Below are 21,673 nucleotides of genomic sequence, written 5' to 3' on the forward strand. Positions count from 1 at the left end.
GAAGTTGAAAATACCGACTTTGACATTTCTGTGCTTTTTATTTGAAATGTAAATTTCGAAGCTGTTTCTTAGTTTCTGTCCTATGTTATTTTTAGTTTAGCAAACTTTATAAAAGAGGTATAACTCTCTAGATAAATGCATTATTTTATGTTTTTAATCACTTTCATACATTCTCAGTAAAATTCCTGGTAATTTCTGGTTATTACTTTTCACTGGTATCTGTACAAATCTCATAAATAAATAGGACACTATTTGGGATTTTGTAAGAGGATATATCATACTTTTTGAAAAGTTGCTTTTCAACACTTTGAGTTATTTAATTCATTTTTGTTTCTGAAGGATCAGTTCCACGACAAGACCCCCTATACGATTATGTTTGGTCCAGATAAATGTGGAGAGGACTATAAATTGCACTTCATTTTCCGCCACAAAAACCCCAAAACGGGTGTATATGAAGAAAAGCATGCTAAGAGGCCAGATGCAGATCTGAAGACCTATTTTACTGATAAGAAAACACATCTTTATACATTAAGTAAGAAAAACTGTTAATTTGGGGGTTTTTTGGCATTACCCATTTATCATTCTTCTAAAGTTATAAACCTGCAAATAACAATCTCTATTGACTTAATATCTTAGTGGTGAGAAGAACTTAGTTTCTCAGCACTAAAAGAAATGTTTCTTCCTTAGGTTGAATTGAGAAACAGGTTTTAAGAAAAGCTTGTATGTCCTGTAAGGAGATTCTTTGCTTGGTTTCCACTCATTTCCTGCCTTTGTTTCTTTTCTTGTTGATAGAACGTTACGTTAAGTAACAGGACATACGATAGAAATGTGTGTACAGTTTTTCTCAGTGTCTTCTAGTTGAACTTGTTTGGATGCTCCAACACCTAGACAGTTGAGAATAATCATTCAGACATTGGAGTGGGGTTTTTATATTCATAAGGCTTTTTCTGCTGCTTTGAGATCACATATAGTCATGCCTCTTTTCCTAAAGAATGCAATAACTTTTTTCCTTTATAACAAAAGTATACATATTCAGCATAGAAATTTGAAAGGAAAAAAGAAGACATTTAAAGTATCTGAAATATCAACATTGTGATATGTATTTGGCCATATGTGAATAAACATGTATATATGTGTAAACACATATAATTTTATATTAACGGAGAAGGCAATGGCACCCCACTCCAGTACTCTTGCCTGGAAAATCCCATGGACAAAAGAGCCTGGTAGGCTACAGTCCACCGGGTCGCTAAGTCAGACACGACTGAGCTACTTCACTTTCACTTTTCACTTTCATGCATTGGAGAAGGAAATGGAAACCCACTCCAGTGTTCTTGCCTGGAGAATCCCAGGGACGGGAGAGCCTGGTGGGCTGCCGTCTCTGGGGTCGCACAGAGTCGGACATGACTGAAGCGACTTAGCAGCAGCAAGTATGTTTTATTTCTTCTCTTCACAAAAGTGTGAGAATTTTCTATGAGAATGTTTCATTGATAACGTTGATCACCTTCATTATCGTTTAGGATAGCAGCATAGTACTGTGTTATCTTTCACAGTATTCTGGATGTGCTGTGATCTAGCCCCTTGCCTATTAGACATTTAGTTGTAGGATCCAGGCTTTAGCATAATTCCACTTAAGATACCTTTATAGATTTAAAGTTATATTTGCATTCTTCACTGGAGTCCAAAAGTACAACCTGAGTAGATTTGTGGTTTAACAAATAAAAGGTTTGTGTGATTGGAACTGTTGACAACATAGACAGTGGTAATACCAACTCAGAAGATGAGGAAATGGGCCTTTTCTACTGGGGACGGTTATAATAAATAAACTTATTTGCCTGTTGACCTGTGTGCACCCGTTTGTGACAAACCAGTATTACAGTTACTTTGCATACCTTTGGTTTTTTGATGTTTTTCTGTTCATATTCCACGTTCATGGAATATTTTGTTGTTTTAAAATTTTACCTGTTGTTTAATTTCTAAAAGCCTAAAGAACTAATGTTTATGATTTACAGATAAGGAAAAGAGTACAAACTTGCCTGAGCCTCTATGACCATGTTCCGACTCTTAATACCCAAAGTCATTACTCCATGCTTCTGCCTTCTGTTAGAAATATGATCCTTTGTGGTAAAGAAAACTTGGGAATGAGTGGCTAATTAACTTTTTAAAATTGCATTTAATTTTTTTCAGTCCTGAATCCAGATAATAGTTTTGAAATATTAGTGGACCAATCTGTTGTGAACAGTGGGAATCTGTTAAATGACATGACTCCTCCTGTAAATCCTTCACGTGAAATTGAGGACCCAGAAGACCGGAAGCCTGAAGATTGGGATGAAAGACCAAAAATACCAGATCCTGATGCTGTCAAACCAGATGACTGGTGAGTCTGTTTTTGAATGCAGTAGAGCATTTCATATATTCCATGTGGCTTAAGCAATCTAATGATGGTTGAAATCTGATAATTTGTATAATCTGTGATGCAGTCTAAATGTTAGGAAAAATGCAGACTACTATAGCTGAAAACAGAAGTGACCACATGGTGATCAGCAGGGCTGCCGTGGTCATCTGGACTGCCTCACACCATTTTACAGGCTACTAGATGCTGAAACTGATGGTAGGGATTGCCTGTGGCAGCGCAGTTGGTTTGTGGCAAAACTTCACATCTTTTGGCCTGGCCTTTCCCATGCTTCTGCAATTCAATTTAAAGCTGGAGTCCTAAAATTTTAATTTGAAAAATAACCTTTCTCCTGTTAAAGTGTACTCAGGAGATCTCTGCTCTCTGTTGGGCACTGGAATACAAAGCCACAGGTGCACAGCTGCCTGCACAGCTCTCACCGTAGTTGAGAGACAGGCAATTGAAGTTGGCACGCTTATGGTGAATGATCTAATATGTGTTTCCATGGTGACCAGAGCACCAACTATACCAAACTTCATTATTTTTAAATTGAGAATTGAAAGCGGGCAAGAGATAACTAACTGGTAAAGATGGGAAATGGCATTTCCTGGTTGAAGGAGAATATCATGTGCAAAAGTAGAGGAACAGGAGCAAGCTTAACACACATGAGGGAAATTGAGCGGTCTTTTATTTAGGATGCAAATTGAAGAGTGGTAAGAAATGAAAACAGGTGGGTTGTCCTCTTGTATATGACCCTGTTTGAACTCTTGGTATGGTGACTTGTGTTAGAAAGTGAACAAAGAGAAATGATAAAACTGATAAAATGATACATGATAAAACTGACCTTCCATTTGTAAAACCATCCTCTTAGGTTTCATAGTGAAATTCTAGTTGATACTTAGGTGCTGCACTGGTGTAAAGGGTGAGTTTATTTGTATGTTTGGTGAACATTAGATTTGGGCTCCCCTTGTTTCAGTATTGTATTCCTTAATTAGCTATTTTGTTGTGGGGGAGGAGAAGTACATGTTCAGCTTAAAAGGTCAGTTGAATGATAGACAAGTTTTAGTCCTAACACAATTTTAAACTAGCATAGTTCTAAAACAAGCATAACCCTGACCAAGAATAGATGTCCTTGCTTACCAGCTAAAGTGGCACGCTTACAGTAACTGCATGAAGCTTTGAAATTAGGTACTTCTTGATCAACTTAGAAGGGTGACTGTTAAAGTCATAATTCACACGCTAAAATCCACCCTTTTAAAATGTACAGTTTACTGGTTTAGTATGTTCACAGTGTTCTGTGGCGATTACCACTAATTGCAAAACATTTTTATCACCCAAAAAGAAGCTCACACCCATGAAGCAGTTACTTCCTCCCTGTTTCTCTCTTCCACCAGCCCCTGGCAACCACTAATCTACTTTCTCTCTTATGGATTTGACCATTCTGGATATAGGATTAATAAGATATGTGGTCTTTGGTGTCTAGCTTCTTTGGCTTAGCATAATAATTTTAAGACTCATCCATGTGGAACCTTGAATTGATACTTTCTTTTTGTTACTGAATAATATCCCATCCTATGGGTGATACCACATTTTATTTATCCGTTCCTTGTTTAATTGACATTTAGGTTGTTTCCCTTTTTGGGCTATGGTTGTGAATAACGCTGCTATGAACATTCAGATGAATGGTTTTGGGGTGAATATACATTTTCATTTCTTTTGGGTATATTCCTAGGAGTGGAATTGTTAGTTCACATGGTAACTATGTTTAACTTTGTGAGGGACTGCCAAACTGTTTTCCAAGGTAGCTGCACCATTTTGCTTTCTTAGAAGCAGTGTATGAGGGTTTCATTTTTTTCCATATCCTTGCCAATACTTAGTTTTATCAGTCCTTTTTCATTATGGTCATCCTACTGGTTATGAAGTGGTATCTTATTGTGGTTTTGATTTGCATTTCAAAATGATGACTAGTGATGTAGAACATATTTTCATGTGCTTTTTGGGCATTTGTATATCTGAAGAAATGTTTATTCAAATCCTCTGCTGCTGCTGCTGCTAAGTCGCTTCAGTTGTGTCCGACTCTGTGTGACCCCAGAGACGGAAGCCCACCAGGCTCCCCCATCCCTGGGATTCTCCAGGCAAGAACACTGGAGTGGGTTGCCATTTCCTTCTCCAATGCATGAAATTGAAAAGTCAAAGTGAAGTTGCTCAGTCGTGTCCGACTCTTAGCGACCCCATGGACTGCAGCCTACCAGGCTCCTCCGTCCACGGGATTTTCCAGGCAAGAGTAGTGGAGTGGGGTGCCATTGCCTTCTCCAGGTCTGCATACTAGGCCCTTGCATATGATTTTAGCTATTTCTAGGAGGAGCTATTTCACAAAGTGGGACCACACTGTAATCATTGTAGTTCTGTGGCCAGTGTTGTCATTAATTGTCTTTTTCTTTTGTGCTAAGGGATGAAGATGCCCCTGCTAAGATTCCAGATGAAGAAGCTACGAAGCCTGAAGGCTGGTTAGATGATGAGCCTGAGTATGTGCCTGACCCAGACGCAGAGAGGCCGGAGGACTGGTATGAGCACTGGTTAACTTTAACATTGCCTGCTTCTTACTGAAGGGAAAGTCAGTGCTGAATGCAGCCGGGGCTTCCCCGGGGGCTCAGACGGTAAAGCGCCTGCCTGCAGTGGGCGCTGGCTCACTTTAGCATCGCCTGCTTTTTTACTGAAGCCAGTCAGTGCTGAATGCAGCCAGGGCTTCTCTGGTGGCTCAGACAGTGAAGCGCCTGCCTGCAACGCGGGAGACCCGGGTTCAGTCCCTGGGTCAGGAAGATTTCCTCGAGAAGGAAATGGCAACCCACTCCAGTATTCAACTGCTCAAACTTAAGTGTAGAGCTCAACAAACTAAATTGATTACATTTTCATCTCTCTTTTTAATGTATCTATCACAGAAAACCCTTTGTTACTGGAAATGCAGAAACAAAATGATGCTTTGTAGTATGCCGCTGAATATTCCTGCAGGATTTTAGGGAAGCCCTGGGGTAGCTTTTCATAGTCCTGCTTCACAGAATCCACCTGTAGTTTGTTTATGTTTCCATAGGGATGAAGATATGGACGGAGAATGGGAGGCTCCTCAGATTGCCAACCCTAAGTGTGAGTCGGCCCCTGGGTGCGGTGTCTGGCAGCGACCCATGATTGACAACCCTAATTATAAGGGCAGATGGAAGCCCCCCATGATTGACAACCCTAACTACCAGGTTGGTACCTGCTGATGGTTGAGCTGCTTCATTGAGCTCTTAGTGTTCAGATAGTTCTCGAGTGTGTAGTGAGGCTGCCACAGATTGATCCTCTATATTCAAACAATTGAATTAAAAACAAAGTAAACTTCAGAATTACGAGAGAACTTATGTGTTGTGTTGAAAAGATGAACCTGAAAAGTGGAAAGACAAGCTTTCATAATTGCATTATAACTTAAAAACAAACAAAAGGGAAGACGTGTGGTTTGGACACCCTGCTGCCATGTGGCGGGGTGCTCCAGCGTAAATGTCCACACTGGCAGTCTCTGGTAGCGTGGATAGGGGACTGTGGTGAAAGCTGGTCCTGACCATGAGTTAGCCCGTTGCTTGACCTCGGTATCTTCAGCTGTGAAAACATGCTGAAGTTCAAATGAGATGATCATACCGGTGGTGATACCGTAAAGCTTCAGGTTTACCGTGGCTCTGTAACAATTCCAACCCTGGTCTCACTTCTGTTTCTATCCCAGATTATTTAAAATCATAAATTTCTACTTTATAGCTTACTTAGAAATGTAAGTTGTATCTCTACATATAGACTGTGTATGCTTTTCTGTTTTAAGTGTATTTTAAGTTGTGCAGGCAATAAGAAAAGTTGCCCCTTAGCTGTTTTGTTGACGGCCACTTAGGTGAATTTCCATATTTGCTTTTAGAATCCTTGCTGCAGTAATTTTTCTTGTACTTGTCTGAGTATATGTGGTAACTGTTTCTCTAGGTAGTTGTCGGAGGTGAAATATCTGGTTGAAGAAGTCTGTACTGATTTATGCTCCCACGCCAACCAGCAGTTAGTTGATAAGAGTGAAAGCTCTTGGAATGTGCCAGGTAGAGCAAGGTGTAGGTCTGAATCAAGGTCATGGGTGAAACTGAAAGTAGAAATTGGAGGTAGTTGGAGTTCAGCCCTCTTAGAGGCATTAGCATTTATTGTTTTCCTCCTGTTAAGTTTCACACGGTCAGCGCTTACTTCACAGATAATACAGAATTCATCTTATTTAGGTTCACTATAAATTTGTGTTGATCATTACTGAAATGATTTTTTTTAATATTTTCTTTAGGGAATCTGGAAACCACGGAAAATACCAAATCCAGATTTCTTTGAAGATCTAGAGCCTTTCAAAATGACTCCTTTTAGTGCTATTGGTTTGGAACTGTGGTCTATGACTTCGGACATTTTTTTTGATAACTTTATTGTTTGTGGTGATCGAAGAGTAGTTGACGATTGGGCCAATGATGGATGGGGTCTGAAGAAAGCTGCAGATGGGGCTTCTGAGGTTTGTGCTTCCTTGTTTCTTGTCCATTTATCTCTTTTATAGGTAACTAATTGCTACTGTTGTGAAGAGCGATCGTCTAAGATTTGTCTTTTCCCTATTTGGGAATGTTGTTATAGAAAGTGTGACCTGTGTTGACTGAAGACAAAATACTGGGGTTTTGGACATGATTTCATTAGGTTAATACAAAGATTTTAGAGTCTATATTTGTGTTATATGCATGGTATTTCTTTTAAAATTGTGTTAAAATACAGTTAACAGGGCTTGACATATATACTACTATATATAAAATAGATAACTAATAAGAACCTATTGTACTGCACAGGGAACTCTATTCAACACTCTTTAATGACCTATATGGGAATAGAATCTAGAAGAGTAGATATATGTATAACTAACTCACTTTGCTGTACAGCAGAAACTAGCACATCGTAAATCAACTATTCTCCAATTGAAACAATGTAAAAAAATGATTTAACAAAGTTTTCCATTTAGGATCTATTTTAATGCACTCTTGAATATTGAATCTTGGTTTATTAAATAAGTGGAATTTTCAAATAATTGGTCATAAGGCCAAATTGAAAATTGGAGACACACTAAGAAAAAGAAATTCTTCATTCACTGGTCCCTGAGGTTAAGAAACTTTGCAGGTAATTAGGAAGCCAGCTTTCACACCTAGGAAAGAGAAATACCCTTGTTGATAAAGACAGCAGGAAAACTGAGACCTTTATTTCCTTTTTACACTGTGTGGACATCTAGGCTTGAATCCTGAGAAAATGGTGTCTGGGCAGTGCCATGCAGGAATTTAACAGTGGGACAGTACTGCCTATATTTAGTGTCAGAAGCCGACCCTGAAATGAGTGCTGTCTTGTTTTCCAGCCAGGTGTAGTGGGGCAGATGATTGAGGCAGCTGAGGAGCGCCCGTGGCTCTGGGTGGTCTACATTTTGACTGTGGCTCTGCCGGTGTTTCTTGTCATCCTCTTCTGCTGTTCTGGAAAGGTATGAGTTGCCATTGCTTTGTTTTGTTTTATTTTGATTCACTCTTACCATGTTAAAAATAACCAAGATATATTGGCAGAGGTTTTTCTTTGTAGCAGCTCAGTAATGACTGGGCCACATTTGGTGCTGACTTCTGAAACCCTGTTATTTTCAGTGGCCATTTATTGTGCCCAGATGGAAGTAGGATTGTTAGCCCCTCAGTTGCTAGTCTAATAGTGTATTGCTCTCCTTCGTATTTGGCAGCAGCTTTCTGAAAGAAAAGAAGGGGGGGTGGGGTGGGGGAAACCTTAGATATAAAACTGACCCATCTGGGCACAAACTAGCTTTTCCTGCTGGCATAACCTGTTTCTGTTCATATAGTTCATAATTCAGTCTTTGATTTCTCGTCATCCATTTCTCTTTTCAATATTCCCCCTTTCCCCCAAATACCACATACAGGAGTAATACAGCCTTTATTGTAGTTTTTCTTGTTTAGTCTTTGTTATATGGAATTAAAAAAAGAAGAAGAAAATTTTGTTTAGGCCCTCTACTTCTGCTTAAGAAGACTTGTGCTTCATACTGCATTCAAGACGTTTTGTAACCTGATCCCCAATCTTCTTTTCCAGCTTTATCCTCTGCCACTATTCTGCATATTTGTTAGCTCAGTCACCTTTGACTAGTTAGACTTACACATTCCTGCCTGACCCCTTTGCTTCTACTCTTCCTTCTACTTGAACCACACATGCTCACTGGAGAGGAAGCTCTCAGGCAGGAATTCCTTCTTACACATTTCTTTGTACCTGCTCCAGCATACCACTTGTACAGAACTTTGCCCATAGGCATTCAATAATTACATGGTAATATAATATGTAAAATATGAACAAACCTGTTGCGCTTTGGGGGAATATTTCAGAAACAGGCCAGCCCTGTGGAATACAAAAAGACTGATGCTCCTCAGCCAGATGTGAAGGAGGATGAAGAAGAAAAGGAAGAGGAGAAGGAAAAGGGAGATGAAGAGGAGGACGGTGAAGAGAAACTTGGTAAGAAGTAGACCCCAAAATATCTGCTCTGAGCCAGCACCCTAAGATGTTGCTTCAAACCCTTACATGCAAGTTACTGTCAGGATTGTTTTAGACTCTAGAAGCGTGTTCTAATGCTAATTTTCTAGTTACCAAAAAATAAGTGTAAGATTTTGCTCAGTTGTTTTACTCTGACTTCTTAGAAGAGAAGCAGAAAAGTGATGTTGAAGAAGATGGTGACACTGTCAGTCACGAGGAGGACGACGGGAAGCCTAAGGCAGAGGTAATGGAGGGCAGCTCGGGGAAGGCGCACGTATGGAGAGAGCTTCACAAGATAGTTTTCAGTGGCTCTGACAGTAAAGAGTCTGTTATAGCCAATTTTGTAAAAGTGGGATTCTTAGCATTAAAAATTTCAATTTTTTAATTTTAAATTATATCTGAATCTCAAAAATACTTTCTGTGCTGAAAATGGTTTTCTGTAATAAGGAGAAGGCAAAGGAAGACTAATAAAGTGCTTTCTAGTAATGGTAGCTTCGAGTTGTTTACAGTCCTGTTTCATCAACTGTCTCTCCTCACTGTGCCCTTAAAACTATTTCTTGGACAGATCACTGCATTCTAAAATTTTTGTCTCTCTTGCTGATGAATTCATTTGTTCATTCATTCAGTAAATATGTCTGGAGTAATTGTTAGTGAACAAGACAAAAATACTCTACCTTTGAGGAGCTTAATTCTAGTGGAAGGAAACAGTAAGCAATGGGCATTTTAAGGAAGTAAAGGAACAGTATGATAAAAAGCAATGAGCTATAAAAAATAAAAAGAAAAAGGTTTTGGAAGTACTGGGGGCAGAGTGAGTTGTACATAATTTTAAAGATGATAGGCCTCACTGTAGCAAAAACTTGAAAAAGGTAAGAGGCTTTGCCATGGAGATGTCCATGGGAAGAGAATTCTTGGAAGAGAAGACCACCACTAAAAGGACCTGAAATGGTAGTCTAGAAGGCCAGCGTGGCCAGTAGATTACGAGGATGGAGGAGAAGAACATGGGGAGGGCTCCAGGTTGGGGGAGGCCTCTGAGGCTGCTGTATGGGACTTGGCTTTTCCTGCTAGTGAAATAGGCAGGCATCATAGTCTACGGGGCAAAGGACCGATGGGATCTGATTACTCTGGCTTTGATGTTTTCTGCAGACCAGGGAGAATCAAGGAGCCTAGTTAGATTACTGTACTAATCCAGGCAAGATACGGTGGCTCTGAGCAGGGTGATAGAGAAGGACATGAGTTTCTGATCTGGATTTCTGATCGGATTGGACAGATTGGATGTGATCCAATCAGGTGGATTGGATATGAGGTATGAGGGAAGGAAAATAGTCCATGTCATTCTCACCACGGTCCCTTTTCTCAGCACTTCTCTTTCATCCTGATCCTTTCTGGAAACTACCCAGTTTTCATTTCCAGCTACCACAGCGCTGCCCTTTCGATAAAGGTCAATGCTGTTTATATTTTCAATGGATATATTCTGTCTCAACTAGAATGCAGAATTCTTTCAGGTAGGGGCCAGTCTATTTTCATATTCCCCAAAATTCCTCACACAATAAGTGGGCGTAGCGTAGAAAGCACCGGATTTGTAGTCTTACTTCTTTTAGGCTTTGCCATGCAGCATGTGGGATCTTATTTCCTCAGCTAGGGTTCCAGCCTGTGCTCCCTGCACTGGCAGCATGGAGTCTTAACCACTGGACTGCCAGGGAAGTCCCTGGGCTTGTGGTCTTGAATATTATATGAACTCTGCTTGGGCTTGGATAGCCTTTAGTCCTTATGAGTCTGTGCTTTCTCAGCCTCAAAGTGGGACTACTATGTCCATCGACCAGTAGATTATTCAGGATTAAGCAGGATAACATATGATAGCCTGGTGTTTGGTCCTTTTTAAAGAAAATATTGATGGGTTAGGTTTAGAAAAGTGCACATTTATGGAAAACAAAGACTGAATAATAACACATGCACAGTTCTACGACCACTGACCCAATCATTGTTTTGGGTGCATTTTCTTCTAATCATGTTTGTTTGTTTTTCCTCAAATGAATTATACTCAGCTGGTTGATCTTGAAAACTTGGTGAATTTTTACTTAAAAAAAAATGCTAATTATAGTGAATTTCTTGTTTTTTCAACCAACAGGAGGATGAAATTTTGAACAGATCACCAAGAAACAGAAAGCCGAGAAGAGAGTGAAACAATCTTAAGAACTTGACCTGTGGTTTTTCTCTCCCTCCCCTCCCCCTGCAAGTGTGGGTCCTAGGAAAGGACCTGGCACACCTTGGGTTGAAACTCAAAAACCTTCCGATGCACCACCATCAGCAGGTCCCAGCTGAACACTCGCCCGTGTAATTTTAAACATCTAGCAGTAAATAATTGGAGTTGTGACATAAAGGACCCTGTTTCTGTAGAGAGAAAAGCTTAACATAATTGTTGTGAAATGTAACATGAAGCAACTAACTTGTAATTTTTTTTGTTTTTAAACATGTTTGTTTTTTTAAAATAGAGTGATAGAACTTTGCCAGTCTTTAAAAATCTTGGCTTAATTTAATATATTAATCTGTCCGTGCAGAAATAAAACCAACCTTTAAAAATGTTAGGGGAATGAATTTGAAGTTGGTGAATTGTAACTGATTTTAAGTTTGGTATTATGAAACATTTAAGTGTCTTTGTCCCCTAATTGATAATCATGTTTAAAATGCAGTCATTTGTGGTTATAATCTTGTTTTGCTTGCTTCCATTATTCAATGCCTCCTAAGGAAAGTGAGAGTGATTGGATGGAAGCCCAAATTTAAGTAAAGATTGTTTAAGTTATATTAAAAATAGACATACAAAAAGAAAAAGCATTTCACTTGTTGGTTAGACTATAAAGTATGTGTGTTCTCTTGCCCTTGGAACAGCTCAGTTCCCACACAGCTTTGCAGTTAGTGGAAGAGGTGGCATATATGGCACTCAGGCATCCAGCCTTCACACGCCAGGAGTGTCTGGGCTCCAGCCTTCTCACGCAGGTGGCTTCTCAAGGAGCTACCACCGTGTGTGAGCTCCAGAGTAGGTGCAGATGTTTTCATCACATCTTCCACATTGTTGACACTGTCTTACCTTCTCAAGTTCCCCAAATTCCCAAGAGCTTTCTCCTCTGCTATGCATTTTGTCTTCACAGCGCAGCTTGCAGTCCATTGCTAAAGATGATTATAAGCTCTGCATAGTGTTAAGCTTTATTGTGATTATGTGTATGTGTCTTCTTCCTTTGTTAAGCAGACCCACACCTTTCCAGGGTCAAAGTACAGGATAGAATGCTATCCTTCATCTTCACCATTTCTTTTACTCCGTTTAAAGACTTCAGAAGTCTAATCCAGAGTTGAGCCAATTCAGAATTGACTGTAATTGAACACAGGCTAAAAGTATTTATGGGGGGAGTGACTTTTAGCATGAGTTTTCTGATTTTTGTAGCTGCTAAACCTTTTAAATCTTTATTTGCAGTTCATGTAACAGTTGTCTTAAATTACATGATAAAGCAGTCCTGTTCAATTTTTTTTTTTTAATGTGGCTTGTAGAATTTTTAATAAATGAGCTTAGGTCTGTTTTTTCATGTGGAATGCAGATGGGTGCTATCAGAGCCTCTCCCCCATCACTATAGTGTAATAATATCATTATTACACCACACTGAAATGTATTCAGAACTAGATTTTTTTTATTTTTTAGCTTTATCGTTTCTTCAGAGGTGTTGCAAATGTACCGATGATACTGTTTCTTGCACTGAATATATAAACACTCCAGAGTGTTTATATTGGGGAGATATTGGGGAGGAAGTATATTCGTAAAAGATGAAGGCTGTATCTGTTTATCTTCAATTTTTTACTTGTTCACTTAAATTCTTATGAGGGTGGGATGCATTTTCTTGCTGTTCAGTGCTTTATCCTTTTTCATCTGTCGTTCTGTGGTCACAGTGACCTTAGCTATGTAGCAGACTTTCCCAAATGTATTGAGTGCAAATAAACAGTTACTTAGCAAGACCTGAAAATATGTCTGCAGGTTTCTCCTTGAAGTAAGTGTGTGGGATCGTTGCATTTTAGAAGTCTGCCGCCTTCACCCTAAATTGACATTGTATGTCATGCTTCCCTTACAGTTTCTTCCAGCTGAGTTGTGGAATAACGAATATAAATCAGTAGACTGTTCATTTGCAAGATAATTTATCATATCCAGGGTAATTCAGCAATGTTTGTCTACCCTTCCCCCTAGTCCTTGGTCTGGGGGGAACCCACCAAAAAAAGCTAAATAAAAAGTCTTTTCTTGGTTCTGTATTCCACTTTGTTGAAGATACAGCCTCCTAATTAGAAGTCGGACATTAATGAATGAACAGCAGCAGTATTCATCTCTTTAAAAGGCACTTATTTTATATACTGGTTATCTGCCCCATTGATATAAAATGCCCACTGCATCAGATGTGTTCCTCAATTTCTCTTAACCATAACACACTCCACTTTTCTCAGATTGTTGGCTTTACTAAATGGTGTTCCATTCAAGTCCTGTGTTAAGCATCTGCTTTTGACTGAACTTCACAGATAACCTTCAATTTGTTTTACTGTTTCAGGAGTGGGTTAATCTTCCATTAATTGGCTACTACAGGAAAGTTTGCTAATACACAAACTATTATGAACAGTAAAATAGTTATTACTTCATCTTACCACATGAAGGTGAATATAATTCAAAGTAGGCTTTGCATCTTTTTCCTGTTGGATTGGGGTTCAGTAATTTCAGTTGTATAGGATGACTAGCACCTCAGAAGAAGAGTGGTGATTTGTAGATAATATTCTTGTAGATTATGGAAACCATTTAACTGCAAAATTCTTATTCAAAAATAAATGACTTTTGGAATCAGACTCCATCTTTTATATTCCTATTTAGGGATATTTTAGAACATTAGGTCAAAACTTTACGTAGTATTAGGCTTTTGAATTGCTTTCTGAAGAGTACACAAAAGGTAGTGCTCCTAGTTACAATTATCTTTCCCATTAGAAAGGAACTTTAATTCTGGTGTAAAATTTATGTTTGAAGAATGGTAAAAGCAGGACTGTTTACGGTGTTCATGAGCCCTAAGCACTTTTGCTTTGGTGGGTCACTTGTATTTTTTACTGCAATTGTATAAAAACAAGTACTATTTGAATAAAGACTTGATTTTTTCTGCTGCTTTTAAAGCATTTTCATTGGCCTAGTAAGAAGTTACTGTACCAAATGTTTGAGCTGTCGATGGTGTCTCATTTTGTAGCCTTTTGGCACCTCCTGTTTGTCTTTAGCAGTTAGGGTGCCAACAAGTATTGGCACCCTAGTTTCTCTTGACCCAACAGACTGTCTAGTTTGATTGCTCCTGTTTTTTACCCCTAGTCTCCCACTTCTTTGCCTACTAGGTATACTACTAGAGTGTAATTGTTTTTAGTTGGATTTTGTCGTCTGATTCAGTTTTACCTAACAGACCATCTTTTAAACGTAAAACTTGCAGGCCAGGCTCCCCGTGTGTTTTTTTGTTTGTTTACTAAGGCATCATCCTTTGCAGTTCTATTGTGCCCACCCCCTCCCCCAGGAGGCTTCATAACCTTTCCATGTCGGCTTTTTTTCCTTTAGTAGTTGTAACTTTTGAAATACTTAAATATAAGGGCAAATTGATACTCTCGATTCAGAACAGCGCATGAAGAAACCTTCAGCTCCAGTACGATTCTTACCAACTGTGAGGCTGAATGTGAGAAGTGAGGTCGAAGAAAAACCGATGACACTGAAAAAGCGTGGCTACTGTTGAGCTTATCAAACCCGAATATAAGAAGCGGTATGAAAATGGTGACTCGCCATGGTGCCAGACCAGCATTGGGTCTGGCGGGTTACGCCGCGCCTACTGCCCCTCTTTCCGCGGCGGACCCGGAAGGGCCTGTTCGCGTGAGGCGGCGTTTAGAGCCAGCTTCTGTCGGTCACACTCAGCTGAGAGTTGAGGACCGAAGCCCGCCCAGCTGCTTCCCTCCGTCTGACTTTGAGAGTTCCTTTTAAACTCCGCAAGGGAACAGCCCAGCGGGCCTCTAGTGTGTGCGGCCCCGCCCCTCGGGCGGCTCGCTCTTCCTTCTCTAATTGGCCGCAGTGTCTGTTCATCAGCTGTGACGGCAGGGTCGGCTGCCGGAGCCCCGCCCTCTTCCGAGAGCCCCGAAAACAATTTTAAGATGGCGGCGGCGGCGGCGCGGAAAACAATGGGGCCGGGCTGGCGGGGACAGGCCGAGGCCTGAGGTGGGCAGCAAGCGCCTGCCCTGGTTGGGCCGAGCGGGGCCAGAGGAAGACCCCCGCCGCGCGCGAGCCCGTTCCGCAGCTCGCGGGACCATGGCGTGGCCGTGAGGCAGCCGGGCAGCCGGCGGGGAGCGGGGCGTGCAGTGCCAGCCGGCCCGAGAGGCCCGCCTCGGGCCTGGCCCGTGCAGCCCGCGGCCCATGGTGCTGCCCACCTGCCCCATGGCGGAGTTCGCGCTGCCGCGGCACAGCGCGGTCATGGAGCGCCTCCGCCGGCGCATCGAGCTGTGCCGGCGCCACCACAGCACCTGTGAGGCCCGCTATGAGGCCGTATCGCCCGAGCGCCTGGAGCTCGAGCGCCAGCACACCTTCGCCCTTCACCAGCGCTGCATCCAGGCCAAGGCCAAGCGCGCCGGCAAGCACCGGCAGCCGCCCGCCCCGGCCCCAGCTCCGGCCCCGGCGCCAGCGGCGGCCCCGCGCCTCGATGCTGCCGACGGCCCTGAGCACGGCCTCCCAGTCGCGGTGAGTAGGACCCGGGGAGCAGCCCCTTCTCTGGAGATGCTGCCCCTGACGCCGCCCACGGCCCTTTGAGACTGCCTCAGTGCCCGCAGCCCCTTGGGTCTCGCTCCGGGGAGGCTAACATGGCTGGGACTGAGCGGTTGTCATCTGCGGGAAATGGCACTGTGGCGTTGCCTTGGGAAAACAGGATCCTGAGGACCGACCTTAAGGCCCCGGCAGGGAAGGCTGGTGAACGGGCGGTGGAACAGTCTTCTTCCAGACTTGATTTCGAAATTCTGAGAACTCGGTTTTGGAACAGACTGGCATTAAAGTTGCCTGTGATAATGGCCTCATTTATTCTGCAGCTGTTCTTTGAGTCCTTGCTCTTTGCAGAGTCAGGGCTTAAATATGGAAATAAGACGGACTTCAGTTGACCAAATGAAACTGTTCTGAATGAAAAGTCAAGAATCTTTGGAAATCTTCCTAAAGACATAGATGTACAAAAGAATTCTTTGTTTAGGCAGCTCTGAAATTTGTGGATTTGTGATTACAGCAGTATTGTTGGCAGTTCCAGTTTTAATTAGAAGCCTGTGTAAAACCTCTGATGATATTAGAGTTTGTTGGTAAATTATTACACTCTTTTGGGCTCTCAGTAGTGCTAGGGAAGTTTGTTGCTTAGAGGTTTTCCTTCCTGAAACTACTTAGAAGTTTCGTTGCTATTGTTTTCTTGGTAATTTAAAGTTTAGAACAAATGCTACCAATTTAATTTCTGTGTATTTTTATAATTCACGCCTTTATTAGGTCTCACCGGGCTGTTGGGAGTACTCTTCCCTAATTAGTTTTCAGGTATTTAGTCTCTAACCCTTTAAATGCTATGACCCTCACAGGCCCCATGCTCGGTTTGTATTATTTTTCTTATTCTCTCCCACACCAGTCAGGACGGCTGGACATCTCATTGCTTATTGTTATCAATTCTTATATAGTCAGGACTCCTCGTCCTCACTTTTCTTCTCTGTAAATTGAAGATGTGTTTGACTTCCTCTGGGATTCTTGTAAGATTAAAAAAAAAATGAGTGTTGAGGTGAAACTACTTCATAAATGGAAGGGCTGCCTGTAAGACCCACCCCGTCACCTCTCAGAATCCTGACATCCTTCAGGTCCAGTTCATTTTCCTCTTTAAAACCAGTTTTTATCCTGCTCCACAGCAATTAGAATCTCCTTTGTCAGAACATTAAGCAAATGCATTGCCTGTGCTATTTTAAGTATTTTAAGCACATCATTGCATGCTACCTTAGAAGTGTCTTGAGAACTAGACTGTAAGCCCTAGGAGACACGGAGGGATGCAGCTCAAAGGAAAGACTTCAGATTTTGGGTGGTCGTTCCATTTAAGTAAATAGTGAAAGCCCATAAAAAAAAAAAATCTCAGTTTTACACACAAATAGTTGCCTTGAACACCCGCTAGAATATATATTATAGTGATTCAGTTTGTTTAACGAGAGTAAGAATTTAGATCCTCTATGATATTTTTAGCCCTAAACTACTAGAGAGAAGTTGGACATGCTGTTTGAGGAGAAGTGAGTCCTGAGTGTGTTAGAACTTGAGCCTGGCCTGTTAGCCACTCCTTTGGGTGATCAGGTGTGTCGTGTTATGTTGTTGTCTTATCACATTAAACCTTGACCCGTGGGTTTCCTGAGTTAAACTTTAGAATGGAATTGCTCTACTGCCTCCCTGCTAGGAAGAGGGACCCTGTTAACTTCAGTGTCCACACGATTCTAGGTGAGCTCTTTGGCTTTGGAGTGAAGTTTTAGGAATGGAGGATGAGTGTCTAGCAGAACCCATTTTAGTGGCTCCTTCAGTTCAGAGAGGGGCAGAGTTCTTGCCTTTTGGCCTTGAGAGAAAGCACAGCTTTGCCCAGAGAGATGGAGGGGAGAAAGTGATTATTGTTTTTTGACAATTCTGTATATGTATTTGATCTAATTAATATTCCTTAGTGAAAGTCATTTCTGTCTCTTTGCAACCCCACGGACTATACAGTCCATGGCATTCTCCAGGCCAGAATACTGGAATGGGTAGCTTTTCCCTTCTCCAAGGGATCTTGCCAACCCAGGGATCGAACCCAGGTCTCCCACATTGCAGGTGAATTCTTTACCAGCTGAGCCACCAGGGAAGCCCAATACGCCTTACATAAGGAATATTATTCTTATTTTTTCCAAAAGTCCTGTGGTACTCTTAGGCATCCGTTTCCTAGCAAAGTTACCATCAGCAAACCGTTTGTACAAGTGAAAATGGATCAAATCAAATTTACTAGTAGAGTCCACTCTCTGCTTATTTTTTCCCCCTTCTTAGGATATTCCACTACAGCAAAATCTTGACCAATATCTTTTTACGGTAAATACTGTTACAGATGAATCAGAAACTGTGCTTCAGACTTTTTCTACTCTAGTTGTCAAGGAATGACCTTATTAGGTTTTGTTTGTACTGCGTGTCCTCATTGAAAACCAAATAGTAATTTTCTGGTGACAGGATTGACTTCTTTTTATTAGGGATGCCAAATAATAGAGAATTACCACTCACTTTATACAAACATTAATTCTGTCATGAAAATAGCCTTCTACAATAGCTTCAACATTTTCTTTTGGTAAAATGCTATAAAGGTTTATGCCTGGCCCCCTTAGACAGCGTTGTCATACTTTTGCTGCTTACTTCTTAAGTTGTAATAGTTACCAAGAAATTTGACAGTTCCATGTCAACCATTCATGGAAGTTGCCTTTCCTGCTTAGTTTAGGAGATTATATTGTTTGTTAGGAAAGAATTACCAATACATTGTTAATTGTTTAGGAAATAATATTTCTCTTTGTCGCTCTCTTTTTAACTTTTATCTATACATAACTACACAAATAGCGCAAAGAACATCTGCTTACCTTTACTTAGATTCTGCCCTTTGTCGTCATCGTTCCTTATTTGCTTTATCGTGTCACACATGCTCTTTCTCTCCTCTCTACCTTTCTCTCTCCCTAAAAGTTCTGTTCTCTGAACCATCTGTGAGGACGTTGCACCCTCTCTACCCCAAACACCTCAGTGTGTACCTTCTAAGAGTTACAGATGTGCAGAATTTTAATAATTATTTTGTAGACTGAGCCTATGTAAGAATTATATAAATAATAAATTATTTTCAGAGAGTAGGTATTTCTGAACATGAAACAGACATTGTGGGATAATTTTAGAGAAAAGATGAGTAACGTGGCTTCAGGATTGCATTTCTTCCTATAACGTTCATGACCTTGTCCTAGCATCTTTCCTTTTTTATCAGTATCCCCTTTTCCACTGGGTCCTTGCCTTTAGCTTGAAGCATGAACAGATCTTCTCCTTTCTTTTGTCTTTTCTCACCCTCAAAATAGTGTCCTAGCTCCTTCCTTCCCTTTGCCCTTTCCACCGCACTTCCCATTTGCTCATTTCCCCATTGTAATCTGCCTTCTGCCTCTTCTACTTTTCCGAAGCTGCCCCTTAAAGGACACCAAAGATGGACTTGCCAAATTCAGTGGCTTCTTAGTCATCATTCTTTTTGACTTCCTCCTTCCTAAGACTCTTCTGTTAGCTTCTACTCTCTTCTGATTTTCTTTCCAGCTTTCTGACTTTTCCTCCTGCTTTCCTTTATTAATTCATGCAAAAAATATTTGAGTGCCCACTGTAGGTCAGAACATTTTTTGGTTGCTAGGGATACAGCAGTGAACAAGACAGACTGAAACTCTGCTCTCATGGAGAGAGATCAATAATTTTTAAAACTAATTTTAAGTTATAATAAATGCTAAGAAAAAATGTAAAGTGATGTGATACTGAGTGATTTATAGTAGCAGTTTTAGATATGATAGTAGCAGCTCTGTCTTAATTTGGGCTGAATGACAGGAGGTAATGAGTCAGCTGAAAGTTTCAGAAAAGAACATTCCAGTTAGAACTACCACCAGAAAGTTTCTGAGGCAAGAACCTTCTGTGCTTGCATGAAGGACAGAAAGGAGGGACAGTATGGGCAGAGCAGCAGGCAGTCGGCTGGTGTGTGTGAGAGCTGGGTAAGTGAGGGTCAGATCAAGTGCGGGATTTGAAGGGAAAACATCACATGATCTGACATTTTTTAAAGGCCACTCTGATGCTGGAGGGAGGGTGTCTGGGATCAGTCTGGGCATGAGTGGGCGCAGTTCGGGCTTTTGCAGTGGTCTAGGCTGGAGCAGTTTGTGGTAGTGCAGATGGAGAGGAGGTGAATTCTGGATAGCTTCTGAAGGCAGAGGTGACAGAGGGTGGTGAGGGACTAAATGGATTGGATTGGAGGCACATGGAGGGAGTGGAAGGGAATTCCAAGTTTTTTGGCTTGAGAAATGTTCTTTGGACACTTTAAAAATATTCATGTTCCCTAGTTTTTTTCACTCAGTTTTCTTTTCTAGGGTTAATGTCATTGATTCTTTCATGCATCTATCACCTGTAATAGATTCTTCACATCTCTACCCAGGGTCAAATGCAGCTGTGTACTGCGCATTTCCACTTTGATTCCCACGTTATCCAAAAGGGACTCTCCACTTTTCTTGCCAGTCTTATGTTTCTTCAGAGTATTTTCCCTTGTCCAGTCAACCAAAGTAGGAGCTTGGGAATTATCCACCCCTTTTCTTCATTTCCATCTTTTTGTTTTGGCTCTGTCCCGCAGCATGTGAGATCTTAGTTCCGCAACCAGCGATGGAACCCGTGCATTGGCAGCACGGAGTCTTAACCATGTACCATCAGGGTAGTTCCCGTTTCCATCTTTCAGTTGGTCATTTGTTCACCCGAGATTGAACTCCTGCTGGGAACCAGGAGTTGTGGTGCCAGACCTATGTCATGTAGTCATCGCAAAGCCCTGTTGAAGGCTGTAAAAGCTGTGGGAATACTAGGAGAGGTGAAGTTTCACCCTTGGGTGAAGTTTGGAAAGTGTTACAGACTTCTAAAGTGGGTCTTAATATTTTGCCAGATGTTTTCCCAAAGGGTGTTAACATGAAGCACTAATTTCACGGGCTATTAAAAGAGTTCTAGAGTTGCACAGATTTGGGTGATACTGGAATAAACAAATTTAAACAGTTTCCTTTATTGAGGTTTCCAAGCATTTAATAGCTTAATATGCATGTGGGCTTGCAGTCATAAGAGCAGGGAACATCTAATAGGATTTTGATCCCTTTGGAAAACTAAGCAAAAGCACAAAACCGTGACAGTGACTAATTCTTTGAATTTAAGACTTTAAGTGCTAGAGGCTGGAAGATAAAACTGGAAAGGTAGGAGTCATATCACAAAAAGCTTTATGTTTGATACTGGGTGTATGGACTAAATAATTTTGAAACATTGCGAACCTCCCTGACAGATTTTTGTTGACATTTTAAGCTTATCAGAATTATAATGCATTTGTCGTGTTGATCAATAGTATACTAAATTACCATAACTCAATTTAAATGAAATATATGAACTAAGAACATTTATGTAACACATGAAGTACTACGTATGTTTAATGTGAATCAGCTGTTTTAAAAAGAGAAAAGGGCAAAAATGCTATTTATAGTGGCAGAGGATATAACTTCCAGAGAATCATAAATGTTAACATTTTAAAATAAAATGATTACATCGCTTTTAAAAAATGTCTAGTGGAATCTGAAAACTTTAGTGATGTGCTTTTGTCAGCCACTTAAAGAATGCTTTTCTATAACAGAAATTTTATTTTTCAATTCATTGATTTTTCCTGGCTGCACTGGGTCTTTTTGCTGCACGTGGGCTTGCTCTAGTTGTGGAGCGCAGGCTCCCCCTCGTTGCCGTGACTTCTTGCTGTGGAGCACAGGCTAGGTCGGGTGCGCAGGCTCAGTAGTTGTGGTGCATGGGCCCAGTTGCTCTGAGACATGTGGAATCTTCCCAGACAAGGGATCAAACCTGTGTCCCCCGATTGGCAGGTGGATTCT

The 21,673-nt window shown here is 41.1% G+C and overlaps 2 protein-coding genes across 4 annotated transcripts in view; both read left to right on the top strand.

Moving 5' to 3' along the window:
- CANX (calnexin) overlaps positions 1–13,258 on the top strand; it is a 31,648-nt gene extending 18,390 nt beyond the window's left edge. For both annotated transcript variants that reach the window (XM_006058865.4, XM_006058864.4), the window contains 9 exons: positions 340–532; positions 2,188–2,377; positions 4,843–4,956; positions 5,481–5,637; positions 6,726–6,941; positions 7,818–7,937; positions 8,830–8,956; positions 9,139–9,218; positions 11,100–13,258. In XM_006058865.4, the coding sequence (XP_006058927.1) occupies positions 340–532; positions 2,188–2,377; positions 4,843–4,956; positions 5,481–5,637; positions 6,726–6,941; positions 7,818–7,937; positions 8,830–8,956; positions 9,139–9,218; positions 11,100–11,153 (1,251 nt within the window). In that variant the 3' untranslated portion in view covers positions 11,154–13,258. The remainder of the gene's footprint in view (positions 1–339; positions 533–2,187; positions 2,378–4,842; positions 4,957–5,480; positions 5,638–6,725; positions 6,942–7,817; positions 7,938–8,829; positions 8,957–9,138; positions 9,219–11,099) is intronic.
- Positions 13,259–15,100: 1,842 nt separating this feature from the next.
- Positions 15,101–21,673, top strand: part of MAML1 (mastermind like transcriptional coactivator 1) — a 64,239-nt gene continuing 57,666 nt past the window's right edge. The window contains exon 1 of one of the 2 annotated variants that reach the window (XM_025293954.3): positions 15,101–15,737. In XM_025293954.3, coding sequence (XP_025149739.3) covers positions 15,417–15,737 — 321 coding nt within the window. In that variant the 5' untranslated portion in view covers positions 15,101–15,416. Of the gene's footprint in view, positions 15,738–17,873; positions 19,778–21,673 lie in introns of those variants that run through there. The other variant, XM_044948504.2, reaches the window with a different exon arrangement.

Source organism: Bubalus bubalis, chromosome 9 (assembly GCF_019923935.1).
Source record: "Bubalus bubalis isolate 160015118507 breed Murrah chromosome 9, NDDB_SH_1, whole genome shotgun sequence".
Lineage (NCBI taxonomy): Eukaryota > Metazoa > Chordata > Mammalia > Artiodactyla > Bovidae > Bubalus > Bubalus bubalis.